Source organism: Marmota monax, unplaced genomic scaffold (assembly GCF_021218885.2).
Source record: "Marmota monax isolate L192 unplaced genomic scaffold, Marmota_monax_Labrador192_F-V1.1 WCK01_AAM20220418_F8-fsc00097, whole genome shotgun sequence".
NCBI lineage: Eukaryota > Metazoa > Chordata > Mammalia > Rodentia > Sciuridae > Marmota > Marmota monax.
This window is the reverse complement of record NW_026694162.1, coordinates 4,910,488-4,934,148: the sequence shown is the minus strand read 5'-3', so window position 1 is coordinate 4,934,148 and position 23,661 is coordinate 4,910,488. Positions and strand designations below refer to the sequence as shown.

At 31.8% G+C, this 23,661-nt stretch overlaps 1 protein-coding gene across 3 annotated transcripts in view; it reads left to right on the top strand.

Annotated features, from left to right (window-relative positions):
* Ythdc2 (YTH N6-methyladenosine RNA binding protein C2) overlaps positions 1–23,661 on the top strand; it is an 80,729-nt gene that overhangs the window by 51,226 nt on the left and 5,842 nt on the right. For 2 of the 3 annotated variants that reach the window (XM_058585984.1, XM_046465824.2), the window contains exons 18-26: positions 433–538; positions 2,006–2,125; positions 2,411–2,683; positions 5,268–5,394; positions 6,452–6,657; positions 6,979–7,174; positions 11,931–12,043; positions 13,824–14,116; positions 19,852–20,029. In XM_058585984.1, the coding sequence (XP_058441967.1) occupies positions 433–538; positions 2,006–2,125; positions 2,411–2,683; positions 5,268–5,394; positions 6,452–6,657; positions 6,979–7,174; positions 11,931–12,043; positions 13,824–14,116; positions 19,852–20,029 (1,612 nt within the window). The remainder of the gene's footprint in view (positions 1–432; positions 539–2,005; positions 2,126–2,410; positions 2,684–5,267; positions 5,395–6,451; positions 6,658–6,978; positions 7,175–11,930; positions 12,044–13,823; positions 14,117–19,851; positions 20,030–23,661) is intronic. The other variant, XM_046465825.1, reaches the window with a different exon arrangement.

The window sequence follows — 23,661 nt, the reverse complement described above, 5'->3', positions numbered from 1 at the left end:
TCCCAGAAAATTATAGTCTATGATAAATAAATGGTAATTCCTTGGAATTGTGTAATACATAATTCATACAACTCTAATAAGGGGCCCCGAACACAATGCTTGATAACACTTCAGTAAAACTGATTAAATTTAAATTACCATTTATTTATGCTTTGACTTTTACTTGCTTTCAAAAGCTTATTATTTCTTTTGATTTTTATCATTACCCTAGCAAGTATATCAGGTAGGTGTCATTTATGAATCTCCCTCAGTAAATGAAATAGTTGAGTCCAAGGTAAGTGAAATGCCTTCTAAAAGGATTTGTAGAGGATGAGTAAGGATGTCTTAATCCTGGTTTATTTTTCTGTTTCCTAGCTCAACATTGCTTTTACAGTTTATTTGTTATAATCTTTACTGCTTGCTTTATTCTTAATTTTGTATTTTGTTTTTAAGAGCCGGCCGATGTAGACCTGGAATTTGTTTCCGTCTGTTTAGTAGACTCCGATTCCAAAATATGTTGGAATTTCAGACTCCAGAACTTTTGAGAATGCCATTACAGGTAGAAATTTGTTTAATCTTAAAAGGCCTTTTTTGAGGGGGTGAAGAAGGAGAGGGGCCAACTTCTACTAATTTGACTTTCAAAAATTCAGTTTATGAAGTAAAAATTTAAAATTTCTGAAGGATGGATATATCTATAACAAGATTTTTTTATGTAAGAAAACAATTCACAATTCTTTGAAATTTTAAAGAATTGTTTCAGGGTGTTTATGGGTGAGTTTATAAGCATATTTGTGTGTGTGTGTGTATGTAGTGTTTTACTTATCTTGACTACATAGTGTTGTTCACTTTTAGACTTCCCAGTAGAATTAGACAACAAATTAAGATCCAAAAAATAATACCAAAATTGTGTAGGATGCTGAGATTACATTGGTAATTTTGAAACTGATTTCCTGGACTTTATGATTTGCTTCTCTTACAGTTTTCTAACTTCGCAGAACAACCATACACCGGGTAGCTTCTAGGGAAAACTATCAGAAGTACATTAACTTGAGTTTCTAGTGAATTAGGCTAGATAATGGTTTCCAAACCTTTATTAGATGTAGAACCATATTTTTGGCATTCGTATGTCTAAGATGATTTCCCATTTCCCAATGCCTATGTGTGATTTTCTGTTGTGCAAGGATAGATAAAAAATTCTTAGCAAGAGCCTAAATAACCTGTTCCTGTCTACGACTAAAATTTTATTTCTTGCTATTCTGCCTGTCTCTCCTCATACTAGTGAGTTTTAGTTTCTCAAATACATTCTGTTTGTTTTTATTTTAGGACCTTAACATTTGCTGTCCCCTCTCCATAAATTCTTACCCCTTATTTCTTTTATGATAAACTCCTACTCAGTTTTTACATCTTAGTTTAAGTGTCATTTCCTCTGGGAAACTGTCTTTGACTTCTCCATGGCCTCCCTCTCTTGCTCTTTCTTGAACTTGATTAAATGTCATTTTATCTCTTTGGCTCCCTGTATCCTTTGGAGCATTTGTTACAATTGTGATCAAATAATTAATTAAATAATTAGTTATTCAGAATCGGTGTATATTCCATGAGAGTAGACACTTGTCTTCTTTTTCTCCAACCTGCTGCATAGTAGTACCTTGTATCTAGAAAGCACCTAAATATTTGTTGATTGCAAAAAAGATTCTGGAATGTAGTAAGCATAAAGAGGGGAGAAAAAATTTATTTTTTGGGTAATGACTCTTGAGTGTTATGTTTGAAAACTATGTGAGGAGACATTACCAGAGCAAGCAATGGTAATTTTGGTGTGAGTTGATTGTGTTTGTTAAGGTTCTGACATCTAGAACGAAGTGTGAGCCTGCCTTTCATAGAAAGAGATGGTTCTCCCTACTAGTCATTCTAACCTGAGACCCTTCTAGTCTGTGTTTGGGAACTATAGTTCCCATGATTTCTTTAAAAATAAGTCAGTGTTTTTTTTCTTTTTAATTTTTTCATAATTTCTTATTCTTTTGATTTATAGGAACTTTGTTTACATACCAAGCTGTTAGCCCCAGTTAATTGTACCATTGCTGATTTCCTTATGAAAGCTCCTGAACCTCCACCAGCTTTAATTGTAAGAAATGCTGTACAAATGCTTAAGGTTGGTATCTTAATAGTTTTATTTTACCTGATTTTTCTTACTTGAAATTTAAAGCTAAAGGAGAACATGTCTCAACTAAATAGTTATCTTATTGTAGATTATCATGTACTTTGAACCATACTCTTATAATTAATAGTTGACAAAATTATAGGTATTTTTAAATATATATTTGAAGCAAAATATATTTTTATTAGTTTTGGTAGCTTAAGAAAATTTATATTGTTTGGGTTTTTGAGTTAAACAGTTTTGGGACATGCCAAATTCTTCTCTTTCTCCTTTGTTTAGACAATAGATGCAATGGATGCATGGGAAGATCTGACTGAACTTGGATATCATTTGGCCGACTTGCCAGTGGAACCACATCTTGGTAAAATGGTCCTGTGTGCTGTTGTTTTAAAGTGTCTGGACCCTATCCTTACAATTGCCTGCACACTGGCCTATCGAGATCCTTTTGTACTGCCTACCCAGGCCTCTCAAAAGCGTGCAGCTATGCTTTGCAGGAAACGATTCACTGCAGGAACTTTCAGTGACCATATGGCACTTCTCAGAGCATTCCAGGTACCTGTACTGTTGTTCATTTCTGAAAATGCTATAAATGCATTTCTGGAGCAAGTATAGCAATTAATAATAGTAATCCCATTAATTTTGCTTCATTTACTAAATCACAGATTTTTGGTAATTTTGGCGTGTTTATTAAGGTTCTGACATCTAGAATGAAGTGTGAGCCTGCCTTTCATAGAAAGAGATGGTTCTTTCTACTAGTCATTCTAACCTGAGACTCTTCTAGTCTGTGTTTGGGAACTATATTTCCCATGATTTCTTTAAAAATAAGTCAATATTTTTTTTCTTTTTAATTTTTCATAATTACTTATTCTTTTGATTTATAGGAACTTTATTTATATACCAAGCTGAAAAGCCCAGAAAAATATCTTCTTGCTGTTAATATGTTAAAATTATCATGATTTTTTAAAAGATTGTTTTTAGTTGTAGATGGACACAATACCTTTATTTTTATTCATTTATTTATTTTAATGTGGTGCTGAGTATTGAACCCAGTGCTTCATACATGCTAGACAAGTGCTATACCACCCTAGCCTGGTTGCTCTTTTTTTTTTTTTTTCTCATCATGTTTTCCTTGTTAGGGATATTATATGTATGTATAAGTATGTGTATTTTTTTTGATATTGAGTTTCTTTCAATCATGTCTTGATCAAGAAATACTCCAAATTTTTAGTTAAGAAACATTGTCTATTAAAGTATATAGAACAGTGCTTATGAGAAAATTTTCCGGGTTTAATATCTATTTATTTCATATTTTAAGAGTCCATCTTTTACTTGTGTGCTCAAGATACTCTGCTGAGAATTTAATTCCCTAAAAAAAATTCCAATATCATTTAAAATCTTTTAAGATAATATGAGAAATTGAGAAAATAACATGAAAATTTAGATACGTGGGGAAGAGTGTGTTATTACTTGAAAAGAAGACATCTTCTTTATCCTTAAGTTCTCTTGAATGTAGGCTATAAATATACATTTTTTATGAAAGATAATCATGGCAATAATCATATGTAGGCTAATATAATTTAGTGTCTGAATTACCATTAATAAGCACCTAATATGTGCTGATAATTTGCTGTCATTTTTTTGTACACATTATCTCCAAACTATTCTATAGTTTTGGCAAGGTCAGAAATATTACCCTTATTTTACATATAAGAAAGCGAAGTCTAAAAGAAGGTTATTATCCTGTCCTAAATTACATAGCTAGTGTAGTTTATAGCCAAGTTTTTCTTTTTTAATTAGCTAATTAATTCTAATTAGGTATATATGACAGCAGAATGCATTTTGATTAATTTCACATGATTGCAGCACAACTTTTCATTTTTCTGGTTGTACATAATTTAGCGTCACACCTTTTGTGCAGTCATACATGTACCTAGGGAAATGATGTCCATCTCATTCCAAGTCTTTTCTGCCACCATGTTGCCTCCCCTTGTCTCCCTTCCCTTTACCCAATCACAGTTCCTCCTCCATTTTTCCCATGTGCCCCACACTTCCCAATATGGATCAGCATCCACTTATCAGAAAGAACATTTCTTTGGTTTCTTGGGATTGGCTTACTTTGCATAGCATGATATTCTCCAACTTCCCCATTTACCTGCAAATGCCATAATTTTATTATCTATTAATGCTGAGTAATAGTCATATATATATATATATATATATTCATTCATTCTGGGGCAAGAGAACTCATTTTCAAAGGTAGCTTTTTTAAATACTATAAATAGATGAGTTTTAGAAATCCCGTTTACCAGTCTTAGACAGATTAGGAGATTGATATGCAGGTTATTTTTTGAGGATCAGAATGGCAAGATTCTTAGACATTAAAAGTATTATTATGGTGGTTTACTTGAAAACTTCTCACATGTTTGTGAAATAAAGTTAGCAAATGCATCTGAAAAGATAAATGTTCTTATAAAGCTGCTCATTTAGGTTACTTGATACTTAGTTCTCACTGGGATTTTATAAATTAATGGCTGTAATACCATTTGAGTATAAATTAAGGGTAAATTTTATTTGATAACAAAGCCTTTGATTTTATAGAATAACTAAGAATTGACCTTGTGATTAGTGTAGTGGTTTTAAATTACTTTGTTGCCTCATCAAGAAATGATTACTATGGCATAACTATAAAGGCATTGAATATAATTTGTTCTAATTCATGGCCCAGTATTTCTTCTTCCCTTCCTTTCCTCCCACCCTGCTGAATTCCCTCCACTCTATTGATCTTTCTGATATATATATATATATATATATATATATATATATATATATATTTAATTAATGTCTTGTGGATGTTTATGATGGTGAGATTCATTGTGGTATATTCATATATGTACATAGGAAAGTTAGGTCAGATTCATTCTAGGGACTTTAGCTGTCCAATCCCTCCTCCCTTCCTTTCATTCCATATTGTTTACTCCTCTTATCTATTCTTTTTTTTAATCTACCCCAGCCCCTTATTTTGCTTGTCATGTATAACTAAAAAGAACCAATAAAAAATTTACAAAAAAAAAAGAAAGGAAAAAAATAGAAATGATTGTTAAATGTGTCTTGTTATATAATCATTCCATTTTTATAGGCTTGGCAGAAAGCACGAAGTGATGGGTGGGAGCGAGCCTTTTGTGAGAAGAATTTTCTTTCACAAGCTACCATGGAAATAATTATAGGCATGAGAACACAGTTGCTTGGTCAGCTTAGAGCATCAGGTAAGTTTTCCCTAAAGAATCTATTTAAGCTGCTTAGAGTACCACACTCATACCTCCATACATGATTTTATTTCTGGTGTTAAGTAATGCCAGCTCCTATTATTTTTATGATATTATTATGTTGTACATCTTATATTTATGAGTTGATTTATTTCTACCTGACCTCAACTTTTGCTTTTTGATGAAAAATATTGTAGAAACTATAGTTGAAAAACATATAGACAGAATAATATTCTTTTGATACTGTCAGTAATGAGCAATTTATATTTGTTAACAAATATCAACTTAGATCTTATAGTTGTTATATTTTCTTTTGTTTTTATTAACCAATAATTATTTTAGCTATGTGAAATAGAAATTATAAAAATATGAGTGCTGTTTTTTATTTTTTTGAAATACCAAAACAATTGGAATCACTTGAAGGTACTTGAATCTTTTTCAAAAAGATTCTAATTTTTCTATCTTCTTTTAGAATTGTTTCTTTGAATTCCCTTTTTCTTTCTTTTTGTTGAGTAGCATAGTACATTGAAGGCAAGTGATAGTCAAAAGATAAATTCACAAATTAGCCGAAGTGCCCAAATAATATAAGAGCCAAAGGATTTAGAGTTGGAAATATTACATATGAGAGAGAGATGAGAAAATATGAAGAATTTTGAAATTCAAGCTAGAATACTATATAATTACCTAAGTTCACCTCCACATTAATGTTTATCGTAATCAAAACATTAATACTAGTCAGAAGAATAGTTTGGGTTTTCATCTGTGAACTTAGTTTTTTCTAATAGCAGCTGATAGAGAACTTTATTGCAAGATAGTGCAGTTTAAGAAATCCCTTAGGCCCCAGTAAATACTATGCTTAATCTAACTTGAGAAGATCTGAAGTTTTCTATATTGGTTCTGTATTTTTAGACTTTCTAGAACAGATTCTGTTAATTGTGTTATTTGCATACCATTAAATTTATATGAGCTGTATAATTTTATGTAAAAAAAACCCACAAATTTTCAAGTATCTTTTGCACTATAGAAAAATTTGGTGTGGTGTTTTTCCTCTTTCTAGGTTTTGTGAGAGCACGAGGTGGTGGTGATATTCGAGATGTTAACACAAACTCTGAGAACTGGGCTGTTGTTAAAGCTGCTTTGGTGGCAGGCATGTATCCTAATTTAGTCCATGTGGACAGAGAGAATGTAGTATTGACAGGGCCAAAGGAGAAAAAAGTGCGATTTCATCCTACTTCAGTTCTCAGTGAGCCTCAGTATAAAAAGGTAAAATATTTTTAATGCTATTAGGCCTTGAGTTAAACTAATTTAGGTAACTGAAAATTAGTGAAAAATACTCCAAATACCCGCCTGCTTTAAGAAAGTAGTTATATATGTATAAACATTGCAACAAAATTTTGATTGAATCTTAGAATTGCAACAGTAATGAGGACTTTTATATAAACTACATGATCAATAAGTAGCTTTAATTTTTGCTTGAGTACTAACATACATCTATTTCATCAAGGGATTTTTTACATTTATAAGCATTCCCTGGAAATTAAGAGGTAATACAATTAACAGTGTTTTGATTTACTTTCCAAATAGATTCCTCCAGCTAATGGTCAAGCTGCAGCAATCCAGGCACTGCCCACAGATTGGCTTATTTATGATGAAATGACTAGAGCTCATAGAATAGCTAATATTAGATGTTGTTCAGCAGTGACACCTGTCACTGTGTTGGTATTCTGTGGACCAGCTAGGTTGGCAAGTAATGCTCTTCAGGAACCTTCATCCTTTAGAGGTAAGTGTATTATGAAGGAAATAAAAATGTATATTTGAAATGAAAGGTTTTTTTTACTAAAATAAAAATTGTGAAATTGCAAAAATTTGTGTAGTAGAAGCAGCTCACTTTTGCTATAGTGAGACAATTAGGAAATACTAATATACTACTATGCTTGAAATTGGTTTCTGAAGTAACTTGACATCAGTTTGTGTGTTTTTTATTAATGTTGCTGATGGGAAGAAGCTTGTTTTTCATTTGAATTTAAATGATAATTTAACAAAGTAATTTTAAAAAGAATAAGCCTAATTACTAATAATCCCATTATCTCTATATAAATGCTTTTTAATATTATATTTTTTCTAATTGTTAATATATTTTATTTCCTCATACTATTGGTATTCTGTTATTTTATTGAATTAGAATATTTAACACCTTTTTAGTATTTCATATTAATAACTATAAAATATTTTATTTCATTGAAGTGGCATAGTGAATATAAAAGGTTCATTTTCAGTTGGGCCTTTTAAGGGTTTTGAACTTTTATATATAGTGATTCAGTAAATATTTGTCAGTTACTGTGCTAATCGTGAAGCTTTAATAGAAAACAAGATAGTTCTGTCCTCCAGACTTAACAGTAGACATGGTAGACAGACAATAAATGATAATCTTCATGGTGCAATCTGGAAAATAAAAAGAGGACTGCTTTAGGGGTGACCTCCTTTAGAAGGAGCCTGTGTAAGTTACTTTGAGGAAATGAGATTTAAACTGAGACCTAACATTTGATAAGCATCCAGCCATATGAAGAAATAGAAATGTCCTACAGGTAGAGGAAGTTGGAAAACTCAAGATTCTACACTAGAAAATGATCTAGGAACTGAAAAAAAGACTATGTGATTGGGCACAGTGATCAGTGGTAGAGGGCAGTGAGATGTTGAAAGGAAGGCATGGATTTGTAGTCAGTGGAAGAGAAATCATTAAAGGATTTTAAGTAAGAAAGTGGGTAACATAATAAGTTTTTCTTAAAAGATCATCTTGGGTGAGTGGAAGGGTTGCTTAAGGGCTAATAATGGAAGAGTGGAGGCGGGAAGGAGGCTCTTGCAGTGTTTTTTTTAAAAATATATATATAGAGAGAGACACAACACCTTTATTTTGTTTATTTATTTATAGTGGTGCTGAGGATCAAACCCAGTGCCTCATGTGTGCAAGGCAAGCGCTCTACCACTGAGTCACACCCCAGCCCCTTGCAGTGTTCTTATGACATATGATAGCTGGGAACTAGGGTGGTGACCACTAATATGAAAAGTAGATTCAGAATTATTTTGGAGATGCTAGTAACTGCTGGATTGATTGTAGCTGATAAGAGAAAGGGAAGACCAAAGTATAACTCTTAGGTCTTTGGCTGTAGTAGCTTGCTGAATAAAGATGCCACTTACTTGAGATTCAAAAAACTGGGAGGAGCAGGTTGTGTAGGGAAAAAGCCCAAGAGTTCTGTTTAGACATGTTGAGTTTGAGATGACTAAAAAACATCCTTAGTGAAATTTCTTCAGAAGGCAATTGAATATAATTACCTGGACCTCAGGAAAAAGGCCTAGATAATACAAATTTGAAGGTGATCAGGTTGTAAATGATATTTAAAGATGTGAGAATGGATTTTCTGAAGAGAATGTGTAAATTAGAGTAGAGGAAGAAAGAATGGCCCAGTGATGGATGTAAATATGTTTGAAGAAAAGAGTGGTTGACTGTTACTTTGAGAAATTGAAAAAGGTATGGACTGAAAATTTCAAGTTTTTTCTTTTTCTTTTCTCTTTTTTTTTGGCAGTGTGGTAGTTATTGTTGACTTTGACAATAACATTTTCATTGGATGGTTTGAGTTTGGAAAGAGTAGGAATAGCATGGGAGGTAACTCATTAGAGTGTATACAAAGTGGAGGCACTGGTACTTTAACACCTTCACCTGTATATCCTACTTTCATTCATTTAATATTTTCCTTGGGTTAAAATTTTTTGAAGTGGAAATTGCTTAGTAAAAGCATATAAATATTTGTGGTTCTTCCACAATATCAGTCATATGAGGGCCATTAAAAGTGAATTTTCTTGCAATTATGCCATCTTTGGGTACTTGTTTTAAAAATGAAATATTTAAAGATTTGTTTTTACTTTTAATTCTATTTCTGCCAAAAGAAAGAATTCTCCATGTATTAGTTTATTTCCCTTTAGTTGAGTATTTTACCTTTTGTCCATTTACTTATCAATTATTGATATTTTCTTAAAAATTTAAATCATAGTTTTATGATTTTAAAGGCATTAGCCCTTTTTCTATTATATTTAATGCAGTCTAGTATACATTTTAGCCTTATGTATATTTTTTCTTTTGATTACTATATATAGTATATATAATTTCTATTACTATATATATTGTATTTTAATTATTATATTCAGATTAAACAGTCTTTTCTGTTTGCTTTCAAAGCTAAGAAAGTTTTATTCCTCTATTGAAGTAATAAGTTTTGTTTTGTTTTCTATAATTTTAAGATCTATTTTTTTAACCAGGTTGATTGTAGTTTAAAATGTAGCCCCCTGCTCCAGTGTTTTCCCCTTATCTGTGCCATTTATTGAATAATCCTTATGGATCCTTTTTTTTTTCTTTTCGTATCCTTATGTATTCTTTTATTTGCATGATTGTGTATTAAATTTAGCATCTTTAAGGTTCCTGTTCTTTTACATTTCTGTATATAAATAAATAACATGTGCATTATATGTTTCGTTTAGTATTTTTGCTTAATAGTAAGTTATGTATCTATTAGTGGAGGATCTACCTGTAACTCTTTGCTTTCATTATTAAGCTTATTCTTTTATAATTATGCTGTTTTTTGAATGAATATTTGCTAGTCATCTTCTTGTGCTCCTTTCTGCAAGCAACAATTCTTTTGTGATTTTTATTTAGTATTTGTTTCCAGGAAGTTGAGAGTGTTTTATTTAGCTGTACCTTGTTTTAAGTTCAGCAATATCATTTTTTTTTCCCCCTAGGTAACTTTTTTCAGGAGATGGGAAGATTTCTGAAGATTTTTTTTGGTGTTTTTTGTTATGGCCAATAGGTTTCTGTGTCATTTTCCTGCTGATCTTTCTTAATAGAAATACTGTTATTGACATTAATATGTTTTGTTTGCCTTGTTATTCACAAAGTTCTTATAATCCAGTGGATTTTCTGTTTGTTAAATTATATCACCTTTGGTTGGTAATTCATTTGTTACCAATTTTTTTTTCTTTTCTTTCTTTTCCAGACTTTGAAAAACCATATTAATGACTGACTTTGTCTTATTGAATTTTAAAGGTTCAAATTCTAAATTTGTACTGTTGATTATAATGTTGAGTTTTGCCTTAATAGTATTTTATTAAATTAGGGTAGAATTATTCTGTTTTTTTTTTTTTTTCTGATAAAAATGTGCTCCTTTTTTTTTTTTTTCCTTTTTGAGGGGGGATGGTATTGGGGATTGAACCCAGGGGTGCTTTACTACTGAGGCACATTCCCAGCCCTTTTTTCTATTTTGTTTTGAAAAAGCATCTCACTGAGGTACTTAGGGCCTCATTAAGTTGCTGAGCTTGGCCTCGAACTTGCAATCTTTCTGCCCCAACCTCTCAGAGTTGCTGGGATATCAAACATGCACCACTGTGCCTAGCAAAATGTGCTGAATTTTAAAAATAGTTTTTGAGTTAGAATTAGTTTAGCCTGCTGATATGGTATGTAGGTTTTTCTCATTGAATTTGTTATTTTTCTGAAAATAAACCTTCCTTGGACTAAGTAGACTTTATTACATTGATAAATATTTTTCTAGCATTTTATTTAAAATTATTAAATATATAGGGTTTGTGTGGTGTGTGCTTCTATACATTCAGGTATGTTTAGGTTTTAGGTATTATCAGATTTTAGGGTTAGGTTCAGATTTGTCTCATTAAATGAACTAGTCATTACTTGCTTCCTTGAATGTTTGATACTTGGTGTTCAAGGATATTTAATATTTTTCCTCAAGTAGATTTGGGTTTTTCTATTTCTTGTTCTTTGGTTTTAGTGGTTTTTAAAAAAGAATATAATAAATTTCTTTGAAGATTTAAAATCTGTAATTATGCATAGTATATTTTTTAGGTTATTATTGAATAATCTAGTATTTTTATGATTTTTTTCTCATTGCTGATGTTTTTAGAAGGATTTGTGCTTTCTTTATTAAATCTACAGAGGGTTGTGCATTAATATTTTCAAATAACTGGAGTAAAATTTTAACTATTATTTTAATTATTACTACTATTTTGTCTTTCTAATGCATCGGTCTTTTTCTTTTCCATTTTTCTTTGGGTTTTATGCTGTTTTTCTACAATGTAGCTTCCTTTTTTCTTTTTCTAAAATTGAACCCTATAAATTTATATGAGTTGCTTTGATTATCTTCTATAGTTTTTTATATGTAATTTTTTCATACCTGTTTTATGTTCATAGTTCCTTCTTCATCCAGTTGTTATTTAAAAATTGTGATTCAATTTTTAAGTTTATGTCTTAAAATTTTGTCTTGTTACATTGTGATTAGAAATTTTAATCTTTAAAATGTCCTGTTTTCTTTTTTCAAATATTGTGACTCAATTTATGATCTGTTTGGTTTGGAGAAGTTCTCATACAAATTGTTAGTATGTCAGGAGGATTTGTTCACGTAAAGAGTATTTATTCTGTTTACTATTTTGCTGTGATATAAGGTGGTAAAAATTATTTATTCTTTCAATATGTGTTGGAGCAGTGGATGGCATTCCCAATGACAGTAGTGACAGTGAAATGGAAGATAGAACTACTGCTAATTTGGCGGCTTTAAAACTTGATGAGTGGCTCAATTTTAAACTAGAGCCAGAGGTAAGTTGCTTTTTAATAAGTAATAAAAATTTCTTTCATTCAGTGAGTGTGAACTACTCTGCTCTACAGTATGATAAAAATTTAAACTTTAATGTTGAGCCCTTAGTATTAGGGAATACAGCTTTTTTTTTTTTTTTTAAGTTTTAAGAGGGTGCTCATGCCTGGTTTTCTGTACCAGGTCTCCCCACCCGCCCCAGCAAAGGACTTGAAAAACCTAGGTGTGTCTCAGTATTTATGGTTATTGGCTAAGTCCACTTGTGCTGTTGTAACAAAGTACTACTACTGGATAGTTTATAAAGAACAGAAATTTATTTTTCATACTTCTAGAGGCTGTGAAGTCCAAGATCTAGGTGCTGGTAAGGGCTGCTCTCTTCTACCAAAATGACAACAAAAATGTTGTTTTCTCACATGGCAAAAGGTGGAAGTGCAAGAGGGATAAACTGTCTCATCAACCTCTTTTGTAAGAGCATGTCTTTCTAGTCATCTCTTCAGTTCCACACCTTCAAATGCTGTTGCATTGTGAATAATGCAACATTAATTTTTAGAGGGGATACAAAAGCATTCAAACCATATTAGAAATATTTGAATATTTGTATATGTGTAAGAAAATATTGAGCATTTGGTTACATGAGAATTCCTTTATTTTGGACAACTCTGTTTCTGAATGAGAATATGTTGTTTTCTTTTTTTCATATACTTCTGAATAGGGAAGAATAAATATATCTTTTCAAATTATAAAATTTTTTGACAAAGGCTTCCCTTAATTCCACTTGTACTTTTAAAGCTCATTCTATATCTGTTTTGGGGCTCAACCAAGTGAACAGTGATTAACACGAGCTAGGTTTACTTTATTTCCATGCATTCATTCATTATTCCAACCCACTGTAGTTGCATTCCCATTCCTACCAACCCTTTTTTTACTGAAATGGTACTTGCCAAAGTCAGCTGTCTTCTCCATGTTGTCAAAACCAGTATGTCTTTGATAACCGTTAATAATCAACACTGTTAATAACTCCTTTTTGTAAATCTGACCTTCTCCAGTTTTTTCTTTCCTCACTTCTGCCTCAACTTTTTAATCATTAATTAGTGTCACATTAACCTTTAATTCTTCTTCTGTTGTTATTCCTTTTGGAGTTGTTTCATTGACTTTTTAAAAATGCTTTATGTATATGCCTTTTATTATATGCCAGGTATACTTAATTAAAGATGTTCACTGACTATATGTGTTTGTACATATACACATATGTGTTTGTACCTTAAACTTTAAATTCTCTAGTTCTCTGTGCCTTGTTCTTTTCTTCTTACTCTCTGCGCAATCCCTGCAAACCTTGTCTTTATGTGTAGCTTTAGTAACCGTGTATGCACTGATGTACCCAAGTTTGTATTTCTAGTTTAAGTGTTTCAATGATCCAGCTGCCTTGTGGGCACCATCATTTGGATGTTCTGCAGACACTAAAGTATGACATCAATAGAATTAAGTGTATTTTTCTTTATTTGCTTTGCTACTACATTTTCAGTAATGATTACATTATACCATAACCAATGTTTACTGTCTCTTTTATTAGACTATTTGATTTGATTGTGTGTCTTTAAAAGCTTAGAATATGATGAACGAGAGATTTCACTTGATTCATGCAACAAAATTAATGACATTAGTAAATTGTGTGAAGTATAAAATATGTTCTTTGGAAACAGTTGTAGACCTTAGCTAATAAGTATCTTGCATATGTTACATGAATTTTACTTATATCTATTTGAGTGGAGGAAACTTTTGTTATAGGCAGCCAGTTTACTGCTGCAACTGAGACAGAAGTGGCATAGCTTATTTTTACGTCGAATGAGAGCTCCGTGTAAACCTTGGTCTCAAGTTGATGAAGCTACCATAAGAGCGATTATAGCCGTTCTAAGTACTGAAGAACAGTCAGCGGGTTTACAACAACCATCTGGGATTGGCCAAAGGCCAAGACCTATGTCTTCAGAAGAACTTCCTTTGGCATCATCTTGGAGATCAAATAATAGTAGGAAAAGTTCAGCAGATAATGAATTTTCCGATGAGTCTACTACTGCAGAAAGGTAAGTTTATGACATTCTATCTAAATAGGAGATTTTCTCCAAGAAAATGAATTATTTATAGTATTTAATAATTATTTTCTTAAAATCTAGGTTACATAAAAGGATTATAATATGATTGAAAGAGTTTTATACTTGTAAAATATAATTTTAACAAGTGTTAAGCTGTATGAAGGATTTTAAGCTACTGATACTTATGAGTTATCTAATAAGGCTATTCTTTTCAGGAAAAACTCCAATGTTTCATTTCTGGAATTCACAAATTTAAGATTTCTTAGGAATGATAGCAACATTTAAAAATTATATATTTTAGTTGATATACATCAAGTGACATTTTCTTGTTCTCCGCAGTGAGAAATAAATGGCTCTGTCCATTTAAAGAACAACTTTCCCATAAGCCTTACCTAGTAACAGTATTGCTGACTAGCATACATAAAAGTACTTAATTTACTCATTCAGTGACACATTGAATGCCTGTTGTCCTTGGTGTAAGGTATATAGCAGAGAACAAAACAGATAAGATCTGTTTCTTCACAGAGTTTGCATTTTATAGGGAAAGGCATTATAATAAATAATCTACAAATTTACTGTCATGTAAAAAAAATTGTTTTCATGTTACATGTGCCAAATTCTTTTGTTGCTTCTAGTACTTTGCAATTATGTGTGCCAAATTTCTTAAATGATTGTTAATAAGGTGTCATGATTTTATTAAATGGTTGTTACTAAGAGAGTTCTTGGGTTGGTCATGTAACTCAGTGGTAGTGTGCTTGCCTAGTGTGCATGGACTCTGTGTTTGATCTCTAGCACCACACACACAAAAGAAGTTCTTAATGTAAAAATGCATTTTAGTAATACAATAGTGTTTATAATGATCATTGGGTATGATTCAGAAATATTTCTGGTTATGGAGCTGTTTGCTGGTATCAAATTTTAGTTACTTTTATATCAGTTTAAAAAAATTCTGCCCTGTTCGATTTGATTATTTGACAAATAAATCTTACTGATGAGGCAAAGTTTGATATTTTTGAAGAAAGTCTCTGTAGTAAGAATATGATTTCATAGTTAAAAAACTGAAACCATAAATAATGGTATGTGATGCTTACACACTTTTCAAGGCTCAGGTAGAGTTTTTAATACCTTCTTTTGATTAGATTTTGCATATTTGCATAAAACTTGTCTGTTAAGACTTCAGTGAAAGAGAAATTAAAAAAAAAAACTTGATTTCCAAGTTGTTTAGGAATAATTCAGCCACTTTCTAAGAAACCTTACAATGTATAAGCTTGAACCTTTCTCTCTGGTCTAGACCCTACTGAGAAAAAGACTCAAAAAGTTCATTTTCTGCTTAAGACACTCCCACTTTTGAAAATATCGTTCTGAAGTTTTCTTGAAGACTGGTTGTTTAGGATGTGGGAAATCATTCCCATAGAAATTGTTATGTGGTATTGTTATCCTTATAAAAACTTGTTAGTCCCATAGCAGCACTTTTAAGTATATGTGTGTAAATGCATTTGTATACTGGCACACATACATTTTTAGACATGAGAAATTAAGCTTGGAAGCTTTATATATAAAGCTTCCTTTTTTTTCATTTATAAAAACAATACATGCTCATTTTAATAAAAATAGGGAAATCGAGAAAATAAGTGAAATTAGAAAGTATAATTTAGAAACTGGTTATTTTATAAATTCGTTGTTTAAATGTGATATTGCTATTAGCCTCAACCTTTTTCATTTCTTTGCAAGTTGCTGCCTGCCACTCTTCATTCTTTTACCAGTTAGGATTTCATTTTTTTTTTTTTTTTTGACTTTTGGTGGTATTAATAGATAAGGCCTTGAGTTCATGTAGCATGGTGAAGAATAGAGTGAGGACTCTTAGGTAGATTTATTTCATCTTTTGGTTTTCCAAGCATTTTTTTCTTTTTAATTAAAACATAACAATTGTACATATTTTGGGCTTTGAATGCAATGTTTCAGTACATTGAAACAATGTATATAATGATCAAATCAGGGTAATTAGTATTTGTATCTCCTATCATTTCTGTGTTTGGACCCTTCAAACTCCTTTCTTCTAAGTCTTTATAAAATATATAATAGCTTATTATAAACTTCAGTCAACCCTACTGTACTGTAGAACACTAGAACTTATAATTAATATCTGTTCTGGTGCCAGTAAGCCAAACCTCCCTCCAAGCTGCACTCACTCCACCCCCACCTTACCTTTCTTGCCTCTAGTAATCACTGTTTTACTGTAGGATTATTTATTTTCAAGGGAAAAGCTATAAAATTAGTGGATTGCTTCTTAGGAAAAGGTATTTATAGTTATAATTTTCACTATAAGGGAGTAACAGATTAGGTAACAATTTCTTTTAATGAAATTTTCTTGATGTGGAAACTGTTAAATAATAGCATTTGCCAATGTTTCATCCTAAAATTATACCAATGTTATTTTTTAAAATATCATTTTATAAATAATATTTTGGTGATAGAGGACAAACCTTTTTCCTAATAAGTTAATAATTTTGCCACTGTATCTATATGAGAATCTTCTTAAATGAACATTTAGGTGAAAGGTTGGTGGGAACTTTTTGTTTCTTCTTGAATGAAATTTTTGGGGAAAGAATACATGAGAGAAAATCTAGAATCCTTCTCAGAGCACAAGACCAATTTGAAAATCACAAAACTAGGCATTTAGTTCCATTGACAACATCATTTTAATTTTTTCTTTTTGGCAGAGCTGGGGATTGAACCTATGGCCTTGAGTATGCTAGGTAAGCGCTCTACCACTGTGCTGCATCCCCAGCTCCAACCATTTTAATTTCAATAAGATTTTACCTTCATTTAGGTTCTGTCACTGGATTTTCAGGTCCATTAATTACCAGGGCAAGAATGATGGTTGTAACAAGGTGATTAATTGGACCTCAGTTAACTAGAGAAAAATATACCTGAAGAGTTGTTTTTACACTTTATATTTTTTTGTTAATAATTTATATGTGCATTCATTATATATTTTATTGCTAATGTTTTTAGGCTTTTAGCCATTTTCTTTCATTTGTTAAAGAATCCTGTTCTAAGATATTTTAAGAGAAGCAAACATGGGGATAAGCTCCTTTAATTTGTTTTGAAGACAGAGTAATTATATTTTTTTTTTTTAATTTTTTATTGTGGGTTGTTCAAAACATTACAAATTTCTTGACCTATCATATTCCACACTTTGATTCAAGTGGGTTATGAACTCCCACCTTCACCCCATACACAGATTGCAGAATCACATCAGTTACACATCCATTGATTTACATATTGCCATACTAGTGTCTGTTGTGCTCCGCTGCCTTTCCCATCCTCTACCCTCCCCCCTCCCCACCGCTCCCCTCCCCTCCCCTCCTCTCTCTCTACCCCCTCCACTGTATAACCCTGAGGGTCTCCTTCCATTACCATGCAATTTCCCTTCTCTCTCCCTTTCCCTCCCACCTCTCATCCCTGTTAAATGTTAATCTTCTTCTCCTGCTCTTCGTCCCTACTCTGATCTTAGTTACTCTCCTTATATCAAAGAAGACATTTGGCATTTGTTTTTTAGGGATTGGCTAGCTTCACTTAGCATAATCTGCTCTAATGCCATCCATTTCCCTGTAAATTCTATGATTTTGTCATTTTTTAATGCAGAGTAATACTCCATTGTGTATAAATGCCACATTTTTTTTATCCATTCGTCTATTGAAGGGCATCTAGGTTGGTTCCACAGTCTTGCTATTGTGAACTGTGCTGCTATGAACATCGATGTAGCAGTGTCCCTGTAGCATGCTCTTTTTAGGTCTTTAGGGAATAGACCAAGAAGGGGAATAGCTGGGTCAAATGGTGGCTCCATTCCCAGCTTTCCAAGAAATCTCCATACTGCTTTCCAAATTGGCTGCACCAATCTGCAGTCCCACCAGCAATGTATGAGTGTACCCTTTTCCCCACATCCTCGCCAGCACTTGTTGTTTTTTGACTTCATAATGGCTGCCAATCTTACTGGAGTGAGATGAGTAATTATAATTTTAAGACAAGTGAAGCTTATGAATTATTGAACACTTATATTTCTGGTTTTATATTTATTATAACCATCATTAAACACAGAAAAGAAATTCCACAGTGACCTCCATAGTCTAGCTTGAACAATTTCTAAGATTTTCCCGTTTGAAAAAATTTGCTTTTTTGTTCTTGCTTCTTTTCATTTTTGCTTTACATATTTCAAAGTAAATCCCACACATCTTGCCATTTTACCCTTCTATGTTTACATATGCATCTCTTAAAAATAGAGACTTTTTTTTCTGTACAGTCGAAGTGTAGCCACCAATCCCCTCAAAATTAACATTTCCCCAGTTATCTCAAACTATGGATTTATTTAAATCCACATCCAGGAATTGATTATACTAGGTTTTCAAGTTTCTTGAGTCTATTGTGACCTAGAGCATTTCTTCTCAACCTTTTTGAAGAAACAGGTCAAGGTCTCTGACACTATGAGATACCCCACATTCTTGGTTTGTCTCTTTGTTTCCTCTTGGCAACATTTATTCTTATACTCTGTGTATTTTGTGTAAACTGGAAGCTATCTGTCAAGGCTTGATTAGATACACTGTTTTGTCAAGAATATTTTATAGGTGATGTTGTGAGCTTTATATTGTGACCAGGAAATACTTAATGTATGGTTGTACCACAAAAACTCATACTTTAAAAAAAAATTGTAAAATTTCTGAGTGACATGGTTGTGGCACTTATTCATAGAATCTTTGATTAGAAGAATCTTAGAGTTTACTTCGAATAATCCTTTAATTTAGCTGATAAATTAAAGCACAGATAAGAGAGTTGCTCAGGATCACATGGTGTTTGTTGTAAACTTAGTACTGTTCTAGAAATCTGTATCTCCTAACTCTAGTCCAGCATTCTTTTCACTTTACCACACTGTAATTTTAGTAGGCTTTTAAAATCTATTTTACTTAATAACCTTTCTGATCTTAATAGATCATTTAAAATGTATATTTTACTTCATTTTTTTTCTTATTCTGATACATCTTTATTCAGATAGCAATCTGATCATATATGGTCCAAGAAAACTCAAATGATAAATCAAATATAATCAGATGTTAAAGATAGGTCTTCAAACGTTATAGCCAACGATGCCACGCTTGCCTATGATCTCTCCGATATAAAACCACATCCATACTTCAGTAGCCACCAAACCATTCAGCACAGCTTCCTTTATATAAGAAAATTGAGCCTTTTCCTTTTAGTACTTCTAGAAATGAGTTTTCCCCTTAACTGTAAGCTGTTTGAAGCTACCAGTTTGAGCACTATTGACTATTTTTTTCAGGCTCTGAATAGCTGTAGGGATCTCAGAGGAACGAGCTCAACCTTGGCATAATGCCAAAATGTGGCCAATCGAGGCTTGGAGTAAGTCAAAGCAGTATTCATTTTTTAAAGTATACTCATATAGCCCAGCTAATTCCTTTTCTTTTTCTTTTTTTCCTGTGCTGGAGATCCAGCCAGGGCCTTATGCATGCTAGTTAAGCACCGTACTACTGAGCTATACTTCACAGCCAAGTTCCGTTATTTCTGAGCTTTTAAACATAATAGAAAATTAGATTCCTTTTAAAAAATACTATTCCATACATCATAATGTCATTGGGACTTTTGACTGAAATAGCATCAGCTTTGTATTACAAACTTAAATATAATTGATATTTGCTTCCTCCTTGCTCAAGAGTATTGATGAAATCTCCATCTCCAGCATTACACCCACCTCAAAAGTACAAAGATAGAGGAATTTTACATCCTAAACGAAGCACTGATGACCGATCAGATCAATCTTCTGTGAAATCTACAGACAGCAGTAGTTACCCCAGTCCTTGTGCTAGTCCTTCTCCTCCATCTTCAGGGAAGGTAAAGTATCTAAAAGTAGATGTAGTAAGGAACTCATTTGTAGCACTACTGATGTTACATATTTTTCAAAATTATAAACATTTCTATTTTTTTAAATTATCAACTCTGAAAAATTGAGGCTGGCATACTGACGACACTTTGAGTATGTTTTTTAGTTTCCTGCTTGCCAAATAATTTATTTTAAGACTAACGATTCATTAATGTCATATAGGTAGGCAGCTCATTGTTTCTTTAGAAGCTTTTGGGTTAAAACAAAGAACAAAAGATTGTCTTAATTTAAAATAATTTTGGTTTATAATTTCAGAATTGAAAAGTTTCATTTCATTATTTGATTTTTACAGTTCAATAATTATATTAAAATATATAAATTAAAAAAATAAAATGGAGAAGATAGATTAGGGATAGGAATATATGAGATGTTTTTAAGGAACTGAAAACTATCACTTAAAAATATTGTAATAGAATTTATTTATATGTTCAGAATATGTTAACTTTTAACTTTCCTGAGTACCTGATTAAGTAAGTATTTGATTAGGGGTTTGTGGTTTGTTGAAAATGTTTGCTAAAACACTTTCATTCAATGGAAAGAATAGAAATGTTTTTCTGAATTTGCATTCTTAGGGTTTGAATTTTTTGTCTTCTTTTAATATACTTTAAGTATAATTTACATATTATAAAATTTGCCGGTGTAAACTGCAATTTAGTGAATTTCAACAAATGCATAATTGTGTATCTGCATCACAGTCATGTACAGAAAACATTCCCATCAACCTAGGCCTTGGAAACTTTCCACTGACTGTTCTTTGTCCCTTGAGCTTTGCCTTTTCTAGAATTTCCTAGTTTTGTGTCTGATTTATTTCATTTAATACAGTGCTTTTGAAATTCATCCACATTACTAAGTGTATTATTAATTACTTTTATTTCTGGGTAGTTGTCCAGTTGATGGATATTTGGGTTGTTTCTAATTTTTTGTTTTGTTTTTTGTTTGCTATTATGAATAAAGCTGATGTAATATTTGAATACAAGTCTGCATGTAAATGTGTTTTCTATTTTGGACTGGATACCTAGAAATAGGATTGTTGATTTGAATAGTAAAGGTATTCTTAACTTTACAAGAAACCATCTCATATTTTCTAAAATGGCATTTTTGCATTCTATTCAGCAGTCTTCCATTTCCTCTATATTCCTTGACAAAACTTGGCTTTATTAGTCCTTGTAATTTTGATTATTATAGGGTATGTATTGTGATAGGCCATTATAGTTTTAGTTTGTATTTCTCCAGTGACTAATGATATTCTGCATCTTTTCTCATGCTTATTTGCTATCCTATGTATATAGTCCATGGGGAAGTGTCTATTTAAATTTTTGTTCATTTTTTTGTTATTATTTATTGGTTGTCTTTTATTGAGTGAATTTCCTATATATATTCAGTGTATGAGTCTTAGTTGTATCTCCTTTGTAACTTTATTTCTGTCAATCTTTGACTTGATTCTTCATTTTCTTAACGGTGTCTTTCAAAGAGCAAATGGTTTTGATTTTTTTTTTTTAATGGACAACATGCCTTTACTTTATGTGTTTTTATTTTTATGTGGTGCTGCGGATTGAACCCAGTGCCTCACACATGCTAGGCAAGCACTCTACCACTGAGCTATAGCCCCAGCTCCTGTTTTTTGATTTTGATTGAATCTATTTCATCACTTTTTGCTTATGATTACTATTTTTTTATGAATAATTTTTTATACCGTTATTTTATTTATTTATTTTTATTGGTGCTTAGGATCGAACCCAGGGCTTGCTAGGCAAGCACTCTACTGCTGAGCTACAACCCTAGCCTCATGATTACTATTTTTTGTGCAACCCAAGATAACAAAGATTTTTCCTGTCTTCTAGAAATTTTGTAGTTTTATGGTTGGTACTCTTACATTTAGATATATAATCTATTTCAAGTTAACTTTTCTTTATGATCATGTTTTGACTTTTGCCTATACAATTGTTCCAGTACCATTTGTTGAAAACATTACCTTTTTTTCTATTGAATTACTTTGGCGCCTATGTAAAAAATAAATTTGGGGTCTGTTTATTGAACTCTGTTCAGTTTCACTGAGATTATATGTGTGTGTGTGTGTGTGTGTGTGTGAGTGTGTATGCGCGCGTGCATATATATGTTTTTTCTCACATTTTTTCTCCGTTTGCTAATAATACATTGATTAGATTATATAACATTATGGTGAATCTTGATATTGGTTAATATTTTGTCTGTTTGCTCATTTTTTTAAAATAGTTTTGATTATTTTAGGTCCTTCATATTTTTATGTAAATTCAAGAAAGCCTTCCATGTTTTACAGATTTTTTTTTTAGTATTTCAAGTGATATTGCATTGAATTTTAGATACTTTGAAACAAATCAATAGTTAACATGTTTTAAGTCTTTAATTCAGAAGCATGGTATGTTTGTCTATATGTTTAAAATTTTTTCCTCAGCGTTTTATAGATCTCAGTGCAGATACTATAACTTTTTTGTTAAATTTATTATTAGTATTTCATGTTTTTGCATGATTGATTTTTTAAAAAAAAAATTTAATTTCTGAGGTTTCTTGTGTATTTTTATCCTGAAGACCTTACTTACTTCACTTATTCTGTTAGCTTTTTATGTAAGTGTCTCAGAATTTTCTACATGGATAGTCATGCCATCTGTTTTGTTTTGTTTTGTTTGGAGACATGGTCTTCCTGTGTTACCTGGGCTCATGTCAATCCTCCTGCCTCAGCCTCCTGAATAACTTGAACTATAGGCATGTGCTACTGTGCTTAGCTAATGCCATCTATCTGTTAATAAACACAGTTATAAGTTTTTCCCTTCTAATCTGATTTCTGTTTTTTCGTTTTGGCCTCATTTTTTTCTGGCTAGAGCCTCTAATAAAATGTTGAATTAAATGTTGAACAGACTTCTCTGCTTTGATTTTAGGGGGAAAACATTAAGTCTTTTATCATTTAGCATGATGTAATTGTAAGACTTTTGGATCTAGTTTGCTGTGAGTTTTTATTGTGAATAAGTGTTGAATTATGTTCAGAGCTTTTTTTCTACATCTGTTATCTGAAATGATAGCATAATTCTCCTTTTTGTCTGGTAATATGGTAGATTTCATTGATTATGTTTAAACATCACTTGATCATGATATTATCTTTTTTATATTACTGGATTTGATTTTGTTAAATCAAAAATTTGTTACGTGAGTTTTGTTCATGAAGGGATAGTGTTCTATAATATCTTTTTGTGTTATCTTTGTATAGTTTTGATATCAGTCTTTTTTATTTTTGGAAGATAGTTGTACTGTGTAGAAAATTCTAAGTTGACAGCAATTTCCTTTCATTACTGTAAAGAAGTCACTCCATTTTCTTCTGCTTTACATAGTTCCTGATGGGAAATTGATTGTCATTCTTACTATTGTTAGTATAGTCTTTTTCCCTCTTACTTCTTTTTTAAAAAAAATTTTTTTTAAGGAGAGAGGGAGAGAGAGAGAGAGAAAGAGAGAGAGAGAGAGTTTTTCAATATTTATTTTTTAGTTTTTGGCGGACCCAACATCTTTGTTTGTATGTGGTGCTGAGGATCGAACCCGGGCTGAATGCATGCCAGGC